Source organism: Callorhinus ursinus, unplaced genomic scaffold (genome assembly GCF_003265705.2).
Source record: "Callorhinus ursinus isolate GAN/ISIS: 27379988/994484 unplaced genomic scaffold, GSC_fseal_2.0 scaffold119, whole genome shotgun sequence".
Lineage (NCBI taxonomy): Eukaryota > Metazoa > Chordata > Mammalia > Carnivora > Otariidae > Callorhinus > Callorhinus ursinus.
Window position 1 is genome coordinate 176,337 of NW_027397181.1, and position 19,352 is coordinate 195,688.

The 19,352-nt window shown below is 48.6% G+C and overlaps 1 protein-coding gene across 2 annotated transcripts in view; it reads right to left on the minus strand.

Moving 5' to 3' along the window:
* Nucleotides 1-19,352, minus strand: part of CHCHD6 (coiled-coil-helix-coiled-coil-helix domain containing 6) — a 269,141-nt gene that overhangs the window by 40,725 nt on the left and 209,064 nt on the right. For both annotated transcript variants that reach the window (XM_025860282.1, XM_025860281.1), the window contains one exon: nucleotides 4,423-4,493. In XM_025860282.1, coding sequence (XP_025716067.1) covers nucleotides 4,423-4,493 — 71 coding nt within the window. The remainder of the gene's footprint in view (nucleotides 1-4,422; nucleotides 4,494-19,352) is intronic.

Genomic DNA, 19,352 nt, shown 5'->3' on the forward strand with positions numbered 1-19,352 from the left:
AAGGAAGAAAGACAAAATAGGGTAGAGTTTTATTTGAAGAGATAATGGCTGAGAAATTTCTAAAACAAAAGGACATCAAACCCCAGCACATGAACCCCAAGCAGGAAAAAGAAAGAAAATGGACTCATATCCACATGATAGTCAAACTGCTAAAAAACCAAAGACAAAGAAAAGCTAAACATCAGATAGAGGAAAAAAAGTAATTACCAAAAAAGGAGTAATCATAATATCAACAGCTGACTTCTCCAGGGAAAAACAGATATCAAATCAGAATGTAAAGATACCTTCAAGGAGCTCAAAGAGAAGATTCTTCAAAACTGAAGATGAAATAGATTTCCAGACAATTAAAAATAGAGAATTTATAATCAGCAAATCAACACTAAAAGAAATACTATGGAAGTTCTACAGTTAGATGGAAAGTGATCTCAGAAAGAAACCATAAATCCATACATCAGTAATGATACAGAAAAATCTGAATCTGACTGACCAACTGAACCTAACTGACAAACACAGAATACTACATGCATTGGCAGAACACACATTCTTTTCAAATATACACAGCAGGCTTAACAAAACAGATAATATATATGGCTATAAAGCAAGGTCCCAAAATTTTAGAGGATTTAGAGTATGTCCTTCAACCACAGAATTAAGCTGAAAATCAATTATTCAAAAAGTAACTAGAGGGGTGCTGGGCTGGCTCAGTCAATGGGAGTGTGTGACTCTTGATCTCGGGGTCATGAGTTTGAGCCCCAGTTGGGGGTAGAGATTACTAAGTAAGTTTTTTAAACTTTTTTAAAATAAAAAATGTAACTAGAAAACTACCAAATGTTTGGAAATTAAGCAATATATTTTTAAATAACCCATGAGTTGAAGAAAAAAATCAGAATAAAAATTAGAAAAACTTTAAACTGTATTATAATGAAAACACAATATATCAAAACATTAGGGTGTAGCTAAGGCTGTGTTTATAGAGAAGTCAATACCGTAAGTGCATATATTAGGAAAGAAAGAAAGCTGAAATGGTATTTCACTAATTTTAGGATACGAGTGAAGTCTCTAACGTGGTTACAAAGTTCTGTGTGGTCTGGCTTCTGCTGACTTCTTTTTTTTTTTACATTTTATTTTTTTATTTTTATTTTTTTAAAGATTTCATTTATTTATTTGAGAAAGAGAGAATGAGAGACAGAGAGCACGAGAGGGAAGAGGGTCAGAGGGAGAAGCAGACTCCCCGCTGAGCAGGGAGCCCGATGTGGGACTCGATCCCGGGACTCCAGGATCATGACCTGAGCCGAAGGCAGTCACTTAACCGACTGAGCCACCCAGGCGCCCTTCTGCTGACTTCTTAGTCCTGGTCTCTCATCCTGCATCCTTGTCTCTCTCTTCTCATTCATTCCTCTCCAGTCACACTGGCCTTTCAATTCCTCGAATATGCTGAATCACTTCCTGTCCCCGGGCCTTTGCACATGTGGAAACTTCTGTTTGAAGTGCTCTGTCCATTTCCTTCCTCTGGTCGAAGCCTCCTCACATTGCAGGAATCCGTTTAAATGTCACTTCCTTAGAAAAGCCTTCCCAAACATCTAAGTCTGCATTAGGGTCCTCAGACATGTGCCTTTTAATTCAAACACTTTCTTTCATGGCTCATTACCATAATCAATCATTGTTTGGGCAATTGCTTTTTATGCAATTAATTTAAAAATATTGTTTGTCATTCTCCAAATGACAATCTCCTTGCTGACAGGAACTGGAGCTGTCTTGTTTATCATTCTATCACCAGCACCTAGCATGGTGCCTGGCAAACAGTAGACACTCTATACATGTATTTTAATGAACAAATGAATACATGGACGTCTAGTTAGCCACCTAAGTAACCATCCAGTTTACTCAAAGTTGTTAAAAGATGCTCACTGTCTTGGAAGAGAACTATTACTGCTGTCAGCAGTTGGCATTTATTTCTGTGGCATTTACAATGCGATTTACAATCATTTGCTAATCCAAGAAATCTCCCAATCAAGGATTCCACCCTCCATCCCCAATGTTTAAGTAAAATTATTTCTAACTCTGCATGGCTTCCTGTTTACTCTGTTTGGGCAAAGGCAATTTTTTTTTTTTTTTTTTTTTTTTTTGTTAGCTTAATTTTTTTTTTAAATCTGTTTTAAGCTTTTATTTGCCAAGCTGGGTGCTGTGGGAGTGATTCAAATGACTGCCATTATTAATAACGGTCACAACACCACCACCAACTGTTGACGTGTTAGGTCTGCTTTCTATGTGTTATCTCACTCAAAGCGTTAGAGGGATATCAGCTCTATTTTGCACATGAGGAAATCAGAGAGGTGAAGTGACCTGCCCAAGGTCACAGGATCAGCCAGTAAGAGGCAGGGCCAGGGTGGATTCCAGGTCTGCCTGACTCTAGAGCCCAGGCTGGCTCAGCACCATCCCAACACCCATCTCACATTCAGAGAGGCCCTCAAGGGACAGGAAAGATGCAAAGACACATGGAGAAGAGCTGTGGCTCTGAAGCATCTAAATGAAGCTTGACCCCAGCCTGGAGCGTAATCATGGGCCAGGTAAGGGGTATCCCACCTCTCCAGCCTCAGTTCTTCATTTGTGAAATGCCAACAATAGGAAATGAGAGGCTACAGTGGAAGTGCCTTGCAGAGCATCTCCATTTAGTCATATGCTTAACATATAGTAGTAATTATCAAGGGATGTCGTAAACCTTTGAAAAAACCTTTCGCTTCACTCAGATTAAGAAGACACATGCCATCTCCCCTTTGCCTTCAGAAGACATGAGGATGAGAAAGGATGTGACAGTAAAGTCAAATGCACTAATCCAGGGGACCAGGAGGCCAGGAGTCTCAGGATGGTGGACCACATGGCAGGCAACAAAACAGCGTGGTCACTGACAGTAAAGCTGCCTGGCTTTTCCCTAGAGCCTCTTCCCTTCGGAGGGCTGTTCCATGATCCAGGTAAAGAGGGAGAGGGGCTAAGGATCCAGCATCACTGCCCCACAGGCAGCTCCAGGGGATGGGCCCAGGCGAGGGGCTGCACTGCGGTTTCAATCCATTTCCAGGGATCACATTACTGGGGTGGCTATCACCCCACAGAGTCTGGGGTGTGACTGCTTCTCAACCTCTCCCTCTCGCTGAGCATGATTCTGAGTATTTCTCAGCCCTTGACAAACCACCTGGGCCCTTGTCTGCGAGCACAGCTAGAACATTCTATTCCTCGAGGTCTGTGCCGCTCACAGCATTTGGTCACACCCAGAACCCTCGTGGGATCCCAATGGGCAGACTTAAGACCTTTCCAGTCTCTACCTGCTTGCTGGAAAGTTCTTTCTCTGAGTCTCCTGCTCTAGGACTTGAAATCCCAAGATAACTCCTCTTCCCCAAAGCTGCTCTGTAGTCCATTCCAGAAGTATGGCCTCCTAGCTTCAGATGCCCCATGCTGCACCCCAGATTTGTACTGAGTCCATCTGCTCCCACTGCCCTTCCTGGCTCCTTGCACGGTTTGCATCGGCAGCTGTATTTATAAGCACTTTGTCATCTCCTAGTCACCCAAACCTCCCTCTGATGATTCCTTCCCGTCGTGCCACATCCAACCCCTCACCGTTCTGCACTGTGACCGGTTTGCCTGGGGAATCACCCTGATTTGCGCCTGGGAGGGAGAGACCCTTGAGGGAGAAGGAGGGAGTTGGCCTGGTCCACAGAGACAACCCTCACACAAAGGACCCAGAGTGCAAGGCCCAGCTCTCCCTTCCACGGCACCCGCTGCAGACCGTCCTGTGACCTGCCCCTGCAGTAGGGTGCAATTGTAATGGACACACTGCATGCACCTGCCATTCCTTAATGTTCTGGCTCTGAAGCCTCCCTCACAGCACAGGAGCAGGACAGACTGGATGCTGGGACTCAGTGCTATGCGACCTCAGCCAGCCACCAGTGTCCCTGAGCCCCAGTCCTTTTGGCAATAAAATGGGAGCTGCCCTGAGCATGTCAACATGCAAGAGGTACATGGCTCAGGGTCAGGCACACAGAGCTGTGCTCAGGAACAGGCTGCTCTGAAAACCACCTCCACAATTGGTGGGGGGGTGGCGAGGGAGCAGCACCCCTTCCTTGACTCCCCTGGGAGACTGATGGCCAATCCGTGGCCCAGCCCACAGTACAAAGGACCTGAAACAAGTCTGCCCGTCTGCCACAGCCCCACTCCCACCGCCAGGAAGCCAAGGAAGAGCTGAGCGCTCATTTGGCCAATTATAGATGACCAATGGCTGCCTCATATCCAGGTGAGAGACCAAGGAACAGATGGTTGTTTATGTTATTAGAGAAATTTGAAATTAGGCAGGTGGTGGCAGGTTTCAAGACATGTGTGGTGATTCTTACAAATACAGGCTAAGTTTACAAAAAATAATAAGCAAATTCTTACTTTATCGTGCCCTCCATTTTCAAAGCTGCCTCGTGGAATTGCTGTGAAGACAGTTTATACATCTCGGCATTCTACAAAGAGAAAAACAGAACTGGTTACCAGAGATTGAAATTTCCCCCTGGTTCCCTCATGGGAGCAACCATGTTAAAAATCGACAGATGCTAATTTCTTGACCAGCATCAAAGCAGATCAGTGAACTGATCCACAGCTCGGGTCTAGCTCCCACCCACCGTGGGTCAGCCCTGGCTGCAGAATCCTAGAGTAGCAACGGCTGCAGGGACATGTAGATCCTCTGGTTTGTGGGTCAGCAATCCACCACTCATGAGCAAAACCTGGCCTGCCACCTGATTTTGTAAATAAAGTTTTATTGCAACACAGCCACACTCATGATTTGTTTAATCATCGTCAATCGCTGCTTTTGTGCTCTAATAGCAGAGGTGAGTAGTTTAAACAGAGATTACAATACTTACTATGTTTAAAGAAAAAGCATACTGAGACTTGATCTGGTCCAACCCCTATTTTATAGGTAGGTGGACTCTGTTGCCCAGAGGTGAAGCAACTTACCCAAAGCCACATAGCAAGCGCTGTGCCAAGACCATAGCCCAGGTGTCTGGTTCCCAGTTGGGTGTATGCTCTGCTGCCTGCCATGATCACCGCGCTCCCTGGCAAGGTGGCTTCCTGTCCAGAGCTGCAGGATGGTAGCAAAGGCATGCACCTCCAACCCTTCTGAGGTTACCTAGTAAGTGTGTCCATACAGACCAGATTGGTGTAGAGAACAGCCCGGCCTTGCAGTAAGACAAAGCTGGGCTGAAGCCCTGGGGCCACCGCAGTGTGCCTCTGGGTAAGTTACTCCCCTTATTTATGCCTCAAAGACCCAGAACCTAGCACTTTCCACTTGTTTCCAGAAGAGACCAATAAAAACACACCTGCTCACCTGACCTGCCACCACACTCCTGGTGGAGCACCCTGAGGCTCACAGTGGATAGACTGATTTTTTGCAGGGAGCAGTCTCGAGAATGAAACCCCAGAGGACAGCCCAAGACGGGCCGACAGTCAGACTTCCCAGGTGAGGGTGACAGGATAGCAGAGGTTCCATCTGAAGCCTGCCTACCCTTGCAGACCTGGGCCAGACCCTTTTTAGAACCTGTGTGTGTGGGAGGAGGGCTGCCCCTCTTTCACAGTTGGGTAAATGGAAGCTTCCAGCTTCAAGTGCCTCCCACCAGCATGGGTCAGTCCCTGTAAGAAGTTCAAGAGGCAGGTAAAGGGCTCCTGAAGTCATAGAGCCATGCCCCTGTGTATGACTGTCAGACTCCAAGCCTGGATCTCCCCACTCTACCATGTACAGAGATAGCCTGGCCCAAAAGGAACAATTTACTCCTTAGACAAAATGGGAAAGGTGACAGGTACCCAGATCAGAGCCATGCAGGGGAAGTGCCTTAGCCGCATGGCACCCCATCATCCAGCCGCAGAGAAGGTAATCAAGACAGGGGCAGGAAGCACCTCCCCTAGAGACCTACAATGTATCAAAGGCAGTTTGGGTGGGAACCTGGCCCTCATCCCATCCTGGTACCTGCCTCTGGGAAGAGTCAAGTGGGAGGGCCCACAGAAGGGGGTGTGCCTGAGGCAACACCTGGGGCCCATACCAGCAGGAGCCTGGGTGCCAGAATACTGCTATGGGCTGTGCTGGGGTGAGCCCAGTGCTGGGTCTTCAACCCCACAAATGCTGAGCGAGCCTGGCAGGTCCTCACTTCTAAACTGGGGAGATATCCCATGCCTCTCTCTGCCAGCCATCAGGCACAGCAGATGGGAAATGCAAACACTCCCAGCATACAACAGGCACAAAATAAATAGGGGTTCTCCTCCCCCCACCCCAGAACTGCTCTGGCTCCTTCAGGTCTTTGCTGACTCCAAGCCGCCCCATGTTCTCTCTCTGTAGTCCTGATGTTCCAGCCAAGAGATTATGATTTTGTCTCAACCAGTGTGACATTCGCCCAACATGGACTATCCTAGGTGTGGGAGTAAGGACACAGACATGAATTGGCTTGGGGCTTCTCCTCCCACTCCACGCAGATGCTCTTCTGTGATGTCCTTGATGGGAATCATTTACAGTCAGTCTGACCCTTCCATCCATGGGCCCTCACAGAAGACGGCATAGCCATAGGCCCACATTTCCATTTTCCTCGGGCATAGGCGGTCTGTGTTCTTTAATGAGTCACTTACTTCCTGGAGCTTATTTCTTCATGGTAAGACAGGGCTCCCAACTCCCTCACAGGATGGCTGGGAGACGGGGTTGAGTGGTGGTGGGCTCACAGTACTCACCCTGCCCCCCATGGCATCACTGGACTTTCTGAGGTGGGTACAGGCCTTACTAAGCTCCTCCATCCGCCCCCAGTCAGTTCTCTTTGCCACAAGACAGTCTCTCAGCTCCAGGCCTTCTCCTCTCTGGAGACATGTCGGGTCACCGTCTGCTAGGCCTGTGGCCTGTGGTCTGTCAATGTCCCTTTCCAAGGTGGGCTGCTGGGACCCCTAGGGCCTCGGTCCTGCCTCTGCATCTCCACATGCATGCGGCCCGGCCAGGGCGAGCTCAGCAAGCAGCTGAGTTGCTTAAGAGCTCAGACTGAACATGTGGTCAGCGAGATTTGTCAGGGGAAGTGCCCACAGGCCAAGAAGTGGTTGTGATTATCCTGCTGCAGCTTCCTCTATTGTCTCTCAGAATGACTCAGAGGAATTCCCCTTCCTGTCGCGCCCGCCCTCCCCGCCAAGTCTGCCATGTCATCTGCCTGAGCAGACCCTGGGACCATGCACCATGGAGTGTCCCCTGTGTGGCTTCCCTGGTCCACCGAGGTCCTGGTCTGAGCCTTGGGGATGCTGAGCCCTCTCCCTGTGTCCACCAGGCATTCCTGAGGGTGCCGGAGTCCACTCAGACCCTCTGCCAGGAGGAGCAGGGTATTCTGCAGACCCCTGGACCATACCACCACTGTGGGCTTCTCTAAGGACTGGGGCCACCCATGCTCATATGGAGAATCCCGAGTACTAGGGGTTTCCAAGACAAGCACGCCTGCCCCCTAGCCTCACGGGGCTCCCAGACAACACAATGTCACAATTACAATGGGACGCTCAGCCAACTGTCCCATGTACTCAAAAAAGGACAGTTTGGCAGAGACCATCAGACTGGTTTCTTGGGAGCTGGCACTTGAATCAAGGCCCCAATTTTTTTTTTATATTAAACAGTGTTTTTGAAAAAATAATACTTATACATGGTTTAAAAGGGCAAAAGCACAAAGGGCAGAGGGTAGGAATACAGTGACCAGTAAGCCTCTTGGCCAGCCTGGACCCCAGCGCTCCCCTCCTGCACACTGCCCCCGTGAGCCAGTTCACCCAAGCACACCCCCAGCACCACAGTGGACACGACACCGCTCCTTGTTTCTTCCCTTCTCAGATGCCTCATCGTTTCACCTACTGAATAGTACTGCACAGTAGGTTCCATGATCACAAGTAATGCTGAAAGGCACATCATGGCATCTCTACCTTTGTGCACGAGTGAGCATATCTGAAGGGTACATTCTAGAAGTCAAACTCTTGGGTCAAAGGGTACATGCACTTTTAATGAACGGAGTCGTACATGAGCCAATAATGAGAGGGAGAGGGAGACACACCACACGTTAGATGCTGTAGTCTTACCAGAAGCAAGGGAAGGGGCTGGAGACAAAGACAGCTCGGGACCTGGGCATGTGGGGTTCTCAACTGCAGGCCGGAAGGCAGAGGTTTTACTTTTTATGTGAGGGAGTGGCAGGGGGATGTGTGTTTCAGAGAACATTCTGGCAGCTGTGTGGACGATGGAGTGCGGTACCAGCAGAGCGCCTGGAATCGCCTGCAGCGTAGTCCCACAGGGCCTGGGGAGGCCTGGGCGCTGTGCCTGCAAGAAGCCCTATCACCCATTTAAACGTTGCAGGGAGATCTCTCTAAATGCACTGTACTGAATCCCCACACGTCAACTAGCACCCAGTGATCGTGAACTACTATCTCTGGGTGATCTTTCTTCCCCATTACACTCTTCAGATTTCCGATCTTGGAGCCCTTTCCTCCACCCTATAAACAGCTGCCCCTCCTCCTCCTCCTCCAGCTGCTCTGAATGCACATCTGAAACCAGAAGACCTGATCTCCATTAATTAAATCTGCCATTAAAAATTAAATAACGTGAGTAAGAAGGTGTGAGTGTTATCTCTATGGGTTTCAAAAGTCACAGTGTTTCTTCAATTACTTCCCAGGCAGTTTTCATATTTCATACTGTCTGATTTCTCCAAGGGCCTGGATTTGCGAGATCAAAAGAGAACGTGATGGTGAGGGGAAGCACGGTGAGAAGGCTCAGAAGGGGATGACAAGGAAACATGTCGCGGGCCACAGAAGTCATCCTGCTGCCCCCACTTGCAAAGCCATGAGGGACCAGAGCGGGGCAGGGTGCAGGAGCGGGGAGTCTGCACTAACCCGCTAGCTGGGCAGTGGAGCAAGCTGTGGCCGTCCTAGAACAGAAGACAACAGAGGTCAGCGTTATGACCAGCAGGGGGGTGGCTCTTGGGCCTAAAAGCCCCTCCAGGGGCCATGCAAACATGCACCCAAGCAACAAACACTCATACGTTGCCTACTATGTGTGTGGGCCTCTGCTGGGTGTCAAGGAGACAGTCCATGAGGCATTTCTGTTGGAGAGGAAAGCCTGAACTAAGGTCTAAGGACCATCCTGGGAACAACTGAGGCAGCTGGAGCAGCGAGGATGGGTATGGGCCCCGGTGTCAGGACGCGGCCCCTACAGCGTGTACACCACAGGCCAGTGCCCAGACCTCTGTGTCTGCCTCCTTCGCCTCTCGTCTGTAAAATGAGAACAATAACAGAGCCTCCTTCACATGGTTGTGTGGGAACTGGTATAGATGCCAATGAGATAATGCATATAAAATGCTTAGAACAGTGCCTGGCACAGAGTAAACGCTCAGTAAGTGTTTTCAGAACTTAACAGCCAAATGCATATTAACCAACAAATATATCTGGAAGAGAGATCTGGGAATAGTAAAAGAGTAAGAGAGGTTTGCTTGAGGATGTAAACTCCACAGAGGGAGGGTTTCCCTGTACTGCTTACTGATCTATCCCCAGAGCCTCCAGCCATGCCTGATGCATAGTAGGCCCTCAATAAAAATTTGTCGCGTGAATAAAAGTAGAGGTCAATACCATTAGAAAAGATGCAAAAACACAAGCGGGATGTGGTCATTTGTGTCATCAATGGAGAAAGTTTGCTTTCTCACCTTGTGGGCACCGAGGAGGGCACCATACAATCAAATGGGGACATGTCGCTCACAAGGTTCCACAGGATCACTGAGGCCAGGCGCCAGAGCAGGGAATTTCAAACAGGCTGGCCCCTCCATGCTCAGAGCAGTGCTTCAAGGTAGGAATGTCCACCCCTCTGCCACATGAAGACACGAGGCTCAGAGAGGCAGAGGATCCCGCCCTGGGGGCCAGAACCTCAACGGAAAGAAGCAGGACCTGAACACAGGTCCATCAGCCTCCCACTCAGTGCCATGGCCTTCCCTCTGCGCCTAGCTGTCCCCCCAGGAGAAATTTAACAAACCAAAGGCCATGCAGACAGGACTCAAAGCCAATGTAGAAAAATGTGAAGTGTGGTTTCCTGGCTGTCCAGTGCAAGGGGAGATGGCCAGCAAAATCAATGCAGGCCATGGAAGGGCCCAGAGGTGAGCGCTCCAAAAATCCCAGAATCTGAGAGGAAAAGAGCAAGGACAGGATAGCCCATGCCAAGGTGCTGTCAACATGGCTGAGGGCCGGTCATCCAGGGAGATGTGGAGCTCCCCGGCCTAATTACCAAAAGCTTCTCAAAGCTCACAGGAATGCTACATTTTAAGGGGAGTGAAAAAAATTAATGTATTCAGGATTTAAAGAATCTCTGACTTGAAAATAATAAAAAACACACAGAAGAAATGCATGTAAGTCTTTTGTAAAGAGTCAAATAGTCAACACAAAAATTTCTAAATCTCGGGACATGTGATCAGCAACATAGTTGGCAAAGAACGGAAATTCAGTTTTGTGAAATGGCTTAACATCTGGTTCCTGGTTATTTATGAAGCCACACAACTACATCTTTGTCTCTTTCCCTCCTCCTGGGTACCTACCAGCTCCCTACTCTGCTGTCATGGGAAGAAATGACCTCTCTTTCCAGACTTGCTCTGGCACTTACTTTAGATGGGGGTGCACAGACACCCATCTTTCCCTCCATTGCTTGCACTCAGCAATGTCCATCTGGGTTCCTTCAGTGCTAGAGCTCCTTCTTTCCATGGTCTCCTCACCTCCAGGCCTACCATCTGAACTGTCACAGCCATCTAAGGTCAGGCCACACCCAAGGCCTCCCACCCCCCAGGACAGCCCTATCTGGGATCTTCCCTGAATCCCCACAATGGCCCTACCTGGGATCCCTCATATTCCTCCCTGCACCCCACAGGACAGCCCTACCTGGGATTCTCCCTGTACCCCCCAGGATGGCCCTACCTGGGATCTTCCCTCCATCCCCCAGAATGGCCACAAACCTAGGGCTCCAACTTCATCTGAACCTTCCACACAAGTTGTAATTCTCCACAACAGCTATCCTGACCTTAACTTGGTACCCGCCCTGAATTCCTACGGTGGGTATATGACTGTGTCTCAACTTCAGAGACCAGTGAGGCTGCTACTGGGCACCAGCAGGCACGTCTCTCCCAGGACCAGACATGCCTCTGCCTCTGCCCATGAACCTTCACCCCCAGAGGAGAGGCTACCATCCCTCCAGGCTGCTAGGTTCCAGGGTCCACAGTGGCATGGGAAGATGACTCCCTCTCCCTGAGCCTGGTCCTGTGAGGGCAAATGCAGACCCATTTTTCAGGGGTGCTCTGAGGGTACAGTGAACAATGGGTACAAGCTTGCCCAGCATGTCAGGGTTCATTTGTTTCTTACATTCATTCAACCAGCATTTACTGAGCGCCTACCATTTACCAAGTCTTGCTATGCAATCAGAGGGCACAGCAGTGAACAGGAGAGATGAAGTCCTTGCCTTCACAGAGCTAACAGTCTGGATATGGAAAAACAAGAAAACAGTTCTACTTAAAAATGTCATAAAGGGACGGAGCAGGTGAAGGGGATGAGGAGCAATAAGATGGGGTGGGAGCTATTTTAAATAAGTTGATCCAGGCCTCTCTGCCAGGGTGACTTGGGGCAGATGTGAAGAGGGAAATAAGATTCAGGGGAAGGTCCTAAGATGGGATTACAGACGATACTTGGCATGTTCTTGGGAGAGCAAGGGGAACATGGTTGGAAGATGTTCAAGAGAAGAACAGATGCAGGGAAAGGACAGGTTGGCAGGGAGCCACCGGCGGGTTTGATCAGGGGATGATATGATCTAATTTCCACTCTGGAAGGATCACCGGCTGCCGTGTTACAAAGAGAGAGTAGAAGTAGTGCCCCAAGGGAGTCAGTGGGTCATTTCCTGAGGGCGGGACAAACACCACCCGACATCGGTGGTGGAGAGTCAGCCTGTGGAGTCCAGAGCACCCAGGAGACAACCTGTGGGGGCACCGGGTAGGCTGCTAGGGTGTGAGGGGGGGGCTCAGGGCAGTGGCTGGAGCCTAAGCAAGGACTCCCGTAGCTTTGCTACAGAGCCTGCTCAGTAAGCCTTAGCTGAGCACTGAGATCCACCTTGGCCCTCATCAGAGCTGGGTCCCATCGGTCATAGAACCCCACTCTCAGTCCCTCTTTCCTTCTGCCAGGCACTGTGCTTCCTGAACTCTCCTCCTCTTGTGCTTTCTCATTAAGTCCACCCCCTACATTTCCTGCATCGACCACCACCACTACCCGCCCAGCGCCTGGATGAGGACCTGAGGCCCCTGGATCAAGCTGGCAACCAGATGCAGGAACCTCTGCTCCCTGCTTGTCTCTTGAGGCCCTTCCTTGCTTCCTATTGTCCCTGCTTTCATTCATTCATGACTATCCTACGAGGACGTCCTGCACTCACTCGTACACCACATTGGTCCTCCTGCTACTTTCTCCCCTTGAGGCTTCTCCGTGCCACTGTGGGAGCAATCCTTAACTATGCCTCTCAGCTTAAAACTTTCCATGTCCTGCCCTTCCCCTGTCTGCAGAGTGGCCTCTGACTCTCCCTTTGAGATGGCCCTTCGTAATGAACAACCTTGGCACTGCCCCTGGTGGGCTCTGCCCCTCACCTGAGACAACTCGCCATCTTCCAAGCCTCCATCGTGCTCTCTGTATTGTTTCTTCTGCCAATTCTACCCTGCCCTCCTGAGAAACTCTGATTTGTGCTTCAAGACCCAACAACATCCCCTCTGCTGGTCAGTGTCATTCCTCTCCTACCCCCCACACAAAACCGATGTTTCCCTTCTCGGTACTCTGTACCATGCTTTTCAGCAGCATTTCTCACAGCGTGAGGCAATCCTGTTAACGTGCCTGTTTCCCCAACTTGGACTGGGAACTGCATGAGCCTGGGGTCAGCTTTTTTACTTTATTGATCCATACTTGAATGAACAAAGGTCTTGTTATTCAGCTCACCCTGGACCTTGCAGGTCTCTGGATTCTGCCTGCTGCCTCAGCTCTGCTCTCATCACCTCTGGCCTAAATTAGCCGACGACTTTCTACCTGCTGGGCCTCCAATCCCGGGCCTAGCCTCCTAGGATCTGCCCTCCTCGTGGCTGCAGGAACAGCCCTGAAGCAACAACCCATCATGTCGTGCCCCTCCCCTCCTCCACCAGGGCACCCCCATCCTGCCCTTCCGGGCACCCCACATTCCCTGGACATCTCCATGTCCTCTTTCCTAACACACATGGCTGGCTGCTATCTGAACCTTGCAAAGACGTGAATTGCTAATTAGTGTTGTGACAGTGGCTTTAGGTGAGACCCTCCTAGAAGTATTTGCATTTGTGAAAAGTCAGAGAGAAAAGATCCCTGTCTCTTTCTGCTGTGCCATAATGAAGAGTCTAAGGCTCAGAGCTGGGTTTTCTGGACCACACCTCTTCTCCTCTGTGTGTTTAGCTAAGCCTCCTAGCATTTCAGTTGCTTCTGGGGTGTGTGTGTGTATGTGTGTACTGCTGTGTGTGTGTGACTGGGGTAGGATTTACCATTCTCCTTATAAGAGGGTGAAGAAAACAGAGCCCTAGGCATCTACATACACACAACGCACACATACACGTGCACACGTAAAGCACTAGATAAATGTAAAGCTGTGTTAATCAGCAATAACTGTACAGGTTTTTTATAATTTTGATTTACACTGAACACTAAACATTAGCCACCAGACCTCTAGGTGAGTGCTGATCATCTAAGAACTTTTCTTTAAAAACATTTTTTTTCAAAGAATAGTTGAGCTGCAATATTATATTAGTTTCAGGTGTACGACATAATGACTCGACATTTATATACAGTACAAGATGCTCACCATGCTAATTCTAGTCACCATCTGCCACCATATAAAGTTGTTACAATATTACTGACTATATTCTCTATGCTGTACTTTCCATCCTGATCACTTACTTACTTTATAACTAACTGGAAGTTTGGCTTCTTACTGTCCCTCCTCTATTTTGCACCCTCAGGACCCCTCTCCTCTGGCAGCAACCAGTTTATTTATGAGTTCCTTTCTTCAAGAGCTATTTTTCATTGTGTGGAGTTGAGGTGTGTCTGGGTGAGAAGACCCACACCTTTGGAGTCCTTGGTGATTTCCTGGGTGACCGAGGCTGGAAAGGACCAGCACGCCCCACAGGACACACACACAAGGTGTCCTGTAGTTCCCTGGAAGGGCCACAGCCCCCGCAGCAATCTATCAGCACCACACAGGGCTGACTCAACTGTCGGGCTCCTCACAAACAAGCTGGGGGAGCTATAGAAGGGGCCGGTCAGAGGTGCAGGGTCAGCTCCTATTTGAGAGTCTGAAGGGAAGATTCCACGTTACAGTGTTTAGGAAGGGACCAGAAAAGATTAATTCAGAGGATTGGGATTATGGAAGAAAAACTGCACAGCAGAAGTATGGTAAACAGTTAAAGGCAAAAAGATCAAAGCCCCATTTAAAGTAGTGTGTGAAAAAGATGTTTTAAAAAATGCCTACGGTATGTGGAAGGTTGAGTGTCTACCCAGACCCGATGCCTGTACGGGAAGTGTGGAGCCAGACTGAGGCCAGGAAGTAGATATTGAAGGAGAAAGGGAAGCAGAGAGCTTTAAATGGCTGCTAAATACAGAACGGCACTTAACCTAGATGGACAGAAGCCACGTGAGGGTAGACAAGGAGGGAATTCAGCGGTGTGCTTGCAGTAAACAGGACTGACAAGGTAATCTACCGCCGTAATCACTCCGTTGGCAGGATGTGGAAGGAGGCCGGGCTGTCCAGCTGGGCCGTGTTGCTGCTCCAACACAAAAGCTGGGCGGCGAGCCATGCCTTGGTGCTGCTGGTTAGTTGGTTTTTACATCTGCAGAAACATGTTTGGCTAAGTGAATACCTAAATAGTTTGAAAACAAAATGCAGAGCACAACAGAAAGTAAGAAATAAAAAAAAAATGACATGAATTTTAATTCCATTTCTGTGACTTACTGGTGAGCTGACCCTGAGTAAAATTAAGAGTCTTGATACTGTGAATTGTTCGTTCTCTGCAACAGAGAGTAGTAGAGTAAAACTCTCAAACACAACCCCAGGGCTATGACCCCTCTGAGGCTCGGGGAAGAAAGAGGCAATGGGATGACATGGGGCTGTGGTATGGGCTCTCTCAGGACCTAGCAAATCAGACCTTCAGGTGCAGTACATGTAGGCCACAGTGGCATTAACCAGATGTTTCCACTCTTTGTGCTGATCCCTAAAGTTCCACGTCCAGATGAACAGCAGAGGCAGGGCTCCCGGCAGGGCACCACACTCAGCAATTCTGAGCATTAGGAGACTCTGCGCCCTCTGTGCCGGAGGCTGGCCACACACACCTGAGAGCGGGCCTTAGTCCCTCTCTGAAGACTGCCACAAGAGAGAGAAGCTCCCCCAGGCAGGCTGCTACAAGTCTGCACTCCTTGCTCTCAGCTTAACCTCCACCTGGTCAGTCTGAGGCAGCATGGCACGATACAGCCTTGCAAATCAAAGGATGGCTCACGAACCAGCAGTGGCAGCATCGCTTGGGAGCTTATTAGAAACACAGAATACCACAGGCCCTGCTCCAGACCTGGTCTTTAGCAAGCTCCCAGGTGATCTGTGTACATGTGAAGTTTGAGAAGCACAGGTGTGCAGAAGGTGGGCCTCCTATGGGCTTTGTTTCAATAGCATTATGGTAATTAAAAAAAAAAAATTGAATGCCCCTGGTTGGGTCCTACCCTCCCTAGGTCAGCACGGTCCTTATATGTCTGTATGGTTTTATACCTGCAACTCCAGAGACCTGAATTCTCACTGAGTTTCTGAAGGCAACTACATGGGGCCCTTGGCTTGGTGTTTACACTCTAGGCCAGCAGTCCTCAACCCTGGCATTACAATCACCACAGCAACTTTATTATAAGCATAAGGCCTGCCCCCCCCCCCCCGCCCCAGAGTCTGATGATCAGTCCGGGGTGGCACCTAGGTATCAGTATTTTATTTTTTTTTTAAGTTTTATTTATTTATTTGATGGGGGGGCAGAGGGAGAGGGGGAGAATCCTAAAGCAGACTCCCTGCTGAGCACAGAGCCTGACTCGGGACTCAATCCCAGGACCCTGAGATCATGACCTGAGTCGAAATCAAGAGTTGGATACTTAACCAACTGAGCCACCCAAGCACCCCAGCATCAGTATTTTAAAGAAGCTTTCCCAAGGGATTCTTATGTACAGCTAAGGTTGGCATTCACTGCTCTAAGGCCGGGGAAACCTGAGCTGAAAACATGAGATTCAAGCCTGGCTTTGCCGCGTACTGTTCTGTGCCTTTAGCCAGGTTACTTAACGTCTCTGTGCCTTGGCTACCAAATGAGGATGGTAACTACTTAGTAAGTGTGGTGCCTCCCTCAAAGGAATACAATAAGGATGGAGGGAGACAATGCAGGAGGAGAACGTGGTACAAGGCCTAGTAATGCAAGAAGCACTCAATGAATGTCAGTGGTTACTGGTGCCATTTCACTCTGGTCTTGAAGGAGAAACTGAACCCCCAGGTATCATGGTGCAACTGAGTCTTCTCTAACCAGCACCCAATCCTTCCTCACATGGCATGGTTTCAAATGTTCCCCAAATCCTGTGGGCACTCTTTGGAAAGGGCCTCAGTTGTTCCAGAATGTTCCAGAATGGAACGTAAGTCCAAGATAAGTCGGACTAGGGAGACAACTGCCTCTTCTCTCATACAGATTACACCTGCATAAACACGGTCTTAAACAACATTAACTTTTGGGATGATTCCATTTGAGTCAATTCTTGTTGGTGGCCTCTTTGGCACTCATTCCTTTTCTTCCTCTCCCAAGCTCCCAGTTTCCCTCGGGGAATGCATATGATTTTAGGGAAGCAGACCACAACCCCAGATCTGGGGGTGGCAGTGTGTGACTGAGGTCAGGCCAACCAGTGCATGCCAGTGGCCTGGCCACAGGGGTGGCGAGGGACCTAATTCTGACCTAGTCCTGTCAGAATGAGTGAAACTTGTGGTGATGCCAGGAATTCTGAGAGCAGAGCTGGCATCTCTTGCTCTGGATGGTCAGAGGAGGGCAAACCCAAGAGAGTCAGGGGGAAGCAGGCAGAGTTTGTGGATGAAGCCCACCACAGAGGCTGTACCACTCTGGGTCTCCTGTTTCTTTATGGGTTGAGCTAGTTAGAGTCTGGCTTTTTGTTTCCTGAAGCTGGAAGTATGCATACATCACAACCACTCTGCCACCGCTAAGCTATATCAGCACCTACCCTGAGCCAAGTGCTGTGCTGGGAAACTTACAAACAATATCTCAACTGCCAAGGTCACAGAGGTGCTAAGCAAAATGGCTGGGAAATTAGAATTGGGTCTTTCTAACTGCATATCACACTGAGCTTAATGTCAACAAAAACTCTCAGGTCTTTTCATATATGTTGCTACAAAGTACTTGTGCAATAACTTTTCTGGAGCCAAGGAAAAAAAGCCCAACATTTATTCTGGCCAAATTTCAATGTAAAAATTTAACAAACATTGAATTTAGTGAGTATGATTTGGTGAGATCTTCAGTGACTGATTTATCACTGTGTCAGTCAGGACACTGTTGGTTACAGGTAGTAGAAAATTAGACTCAAAGTGGTCTGGGCACTAAGAGGAATTGCTGGCTTATGTAGTCCAGTGGTACTTGAGGTAAGAGTCAAGTGGCTGAACAAGGTCACCAAGAACTTGGTTACTTCCACCTCCCCATTCTGCTTTCTTTAGGTTGGCTTCATCCTAAACCGGGTTCTCCTCATGGCTGAAAGGTGGCTGCCAGCAGCTTCTAGGGGCCCCATGCTTCCTTGTTGACACAGGGCTGGAAAATAGAACAGCTAGTATGCGACAGGAGGGTACTCTCACTAACGGGAAAGGCAAAGGGAAAGGGCAAGAAAAGACACTGTGCTCTCTGAAGCCCACACAATCCTGTGATCTGACTCAACCACGAAGGCCAGGATGATGAGATATGAAGATCAATTTAAGCTAACTAGGGACCACCTTGGACTTGGCACTGCGTTCGCTTCACTCAGAAGCACATGGGCTATATGGACAGGAAAGGGAGGCATCCAAATGGAAATCCAGACCCTGACACCAAAAGGAAGGAAAAGTAGATGTGGGGCAGCCCCAAACAGTACATGGGTTTGACCGTCATTCAACACAGTCACTATCCATCCAAGCTTTGGGTAATTTGCAAATCTGACGAGTAGGCGTTCTAGGTCTTTAAATCACTAATAAAAATGTTGACTGAAGTGAGAATGAGGAGAACTCTCAGGGCTAATGTTGATCTCTTCCTTAGCGTCTTTCCAATATGGTAATCTGACCTATAATAAAGCGACCTGATCATCTTAACAGGTAGCCACCTGACCCAAAACAATGTCACCTGCCCTCTCCAAGTGTTGCACAGAAGTACAGTTATAGAAAATCCAAGTCACTTCCAGAATCTCCTATTTCAGATGTCTCTAAAGGAAACCCTGTCAGCCTGAGACCCGCAGAGCACAGCCTGAGTGCTGATGATGCCTGAAGCCCTGTCTGCACACCCAGCTGCCCACTGGACCCAAATATCCCACAGGTCCTCAACACATACACAACCGATGCGCATTTCCTGTTGTTTTTAAATACTGATTGAGGTGTATTTCACATAACAGAAAATTAATGATTTTCAAGTGAACATTTCAGTGGCATTCAGTATAATCATAACATTGCACAACCATCATTTTTGAACATGCATGTACATATATTTGTTTGAGTCCCTGTTTTTGGTGCTTTGGGGTATATCCCTAGGAGTAGAGCTAGAGCATATTCTGTGTTTAACTTTTTGAGGAATTGCCAAACTTTTCCACAGTGGCTGAACTGTTTTGCATTCCCACCAACAATGTTTCAATTTCCTCACATCATCACCAACACTTATTATCCTCTTTAAACAAAGAAAATTAGAGCCATCCTAGTGGGTGTGAGGTGGTATATCATTGTTTTGATTTGCATTTCCCTAATGACTAATGACACTGGACATCTTTTCATGTACCTGGTGGCCATTTGTGTGTTTTCTGTGCCTGTATTTAATTGGGTTGTCTTTCTGTTGCTGAGTTGTAAGGGTTTCCCCAATTCCCTTTTAAACTCCATTATTCTAGTAAGAACTCTCAGAATATCACCTCTTCACTCCCTCATTACCCTGAGGGTCACCAATTTCTGTTGTTCTACCTTAGAAATAGCAGCAAATGTGTCCTTTCCTCTCCGTCCTTCCTCGCATATGCCCTACTTCAGATCC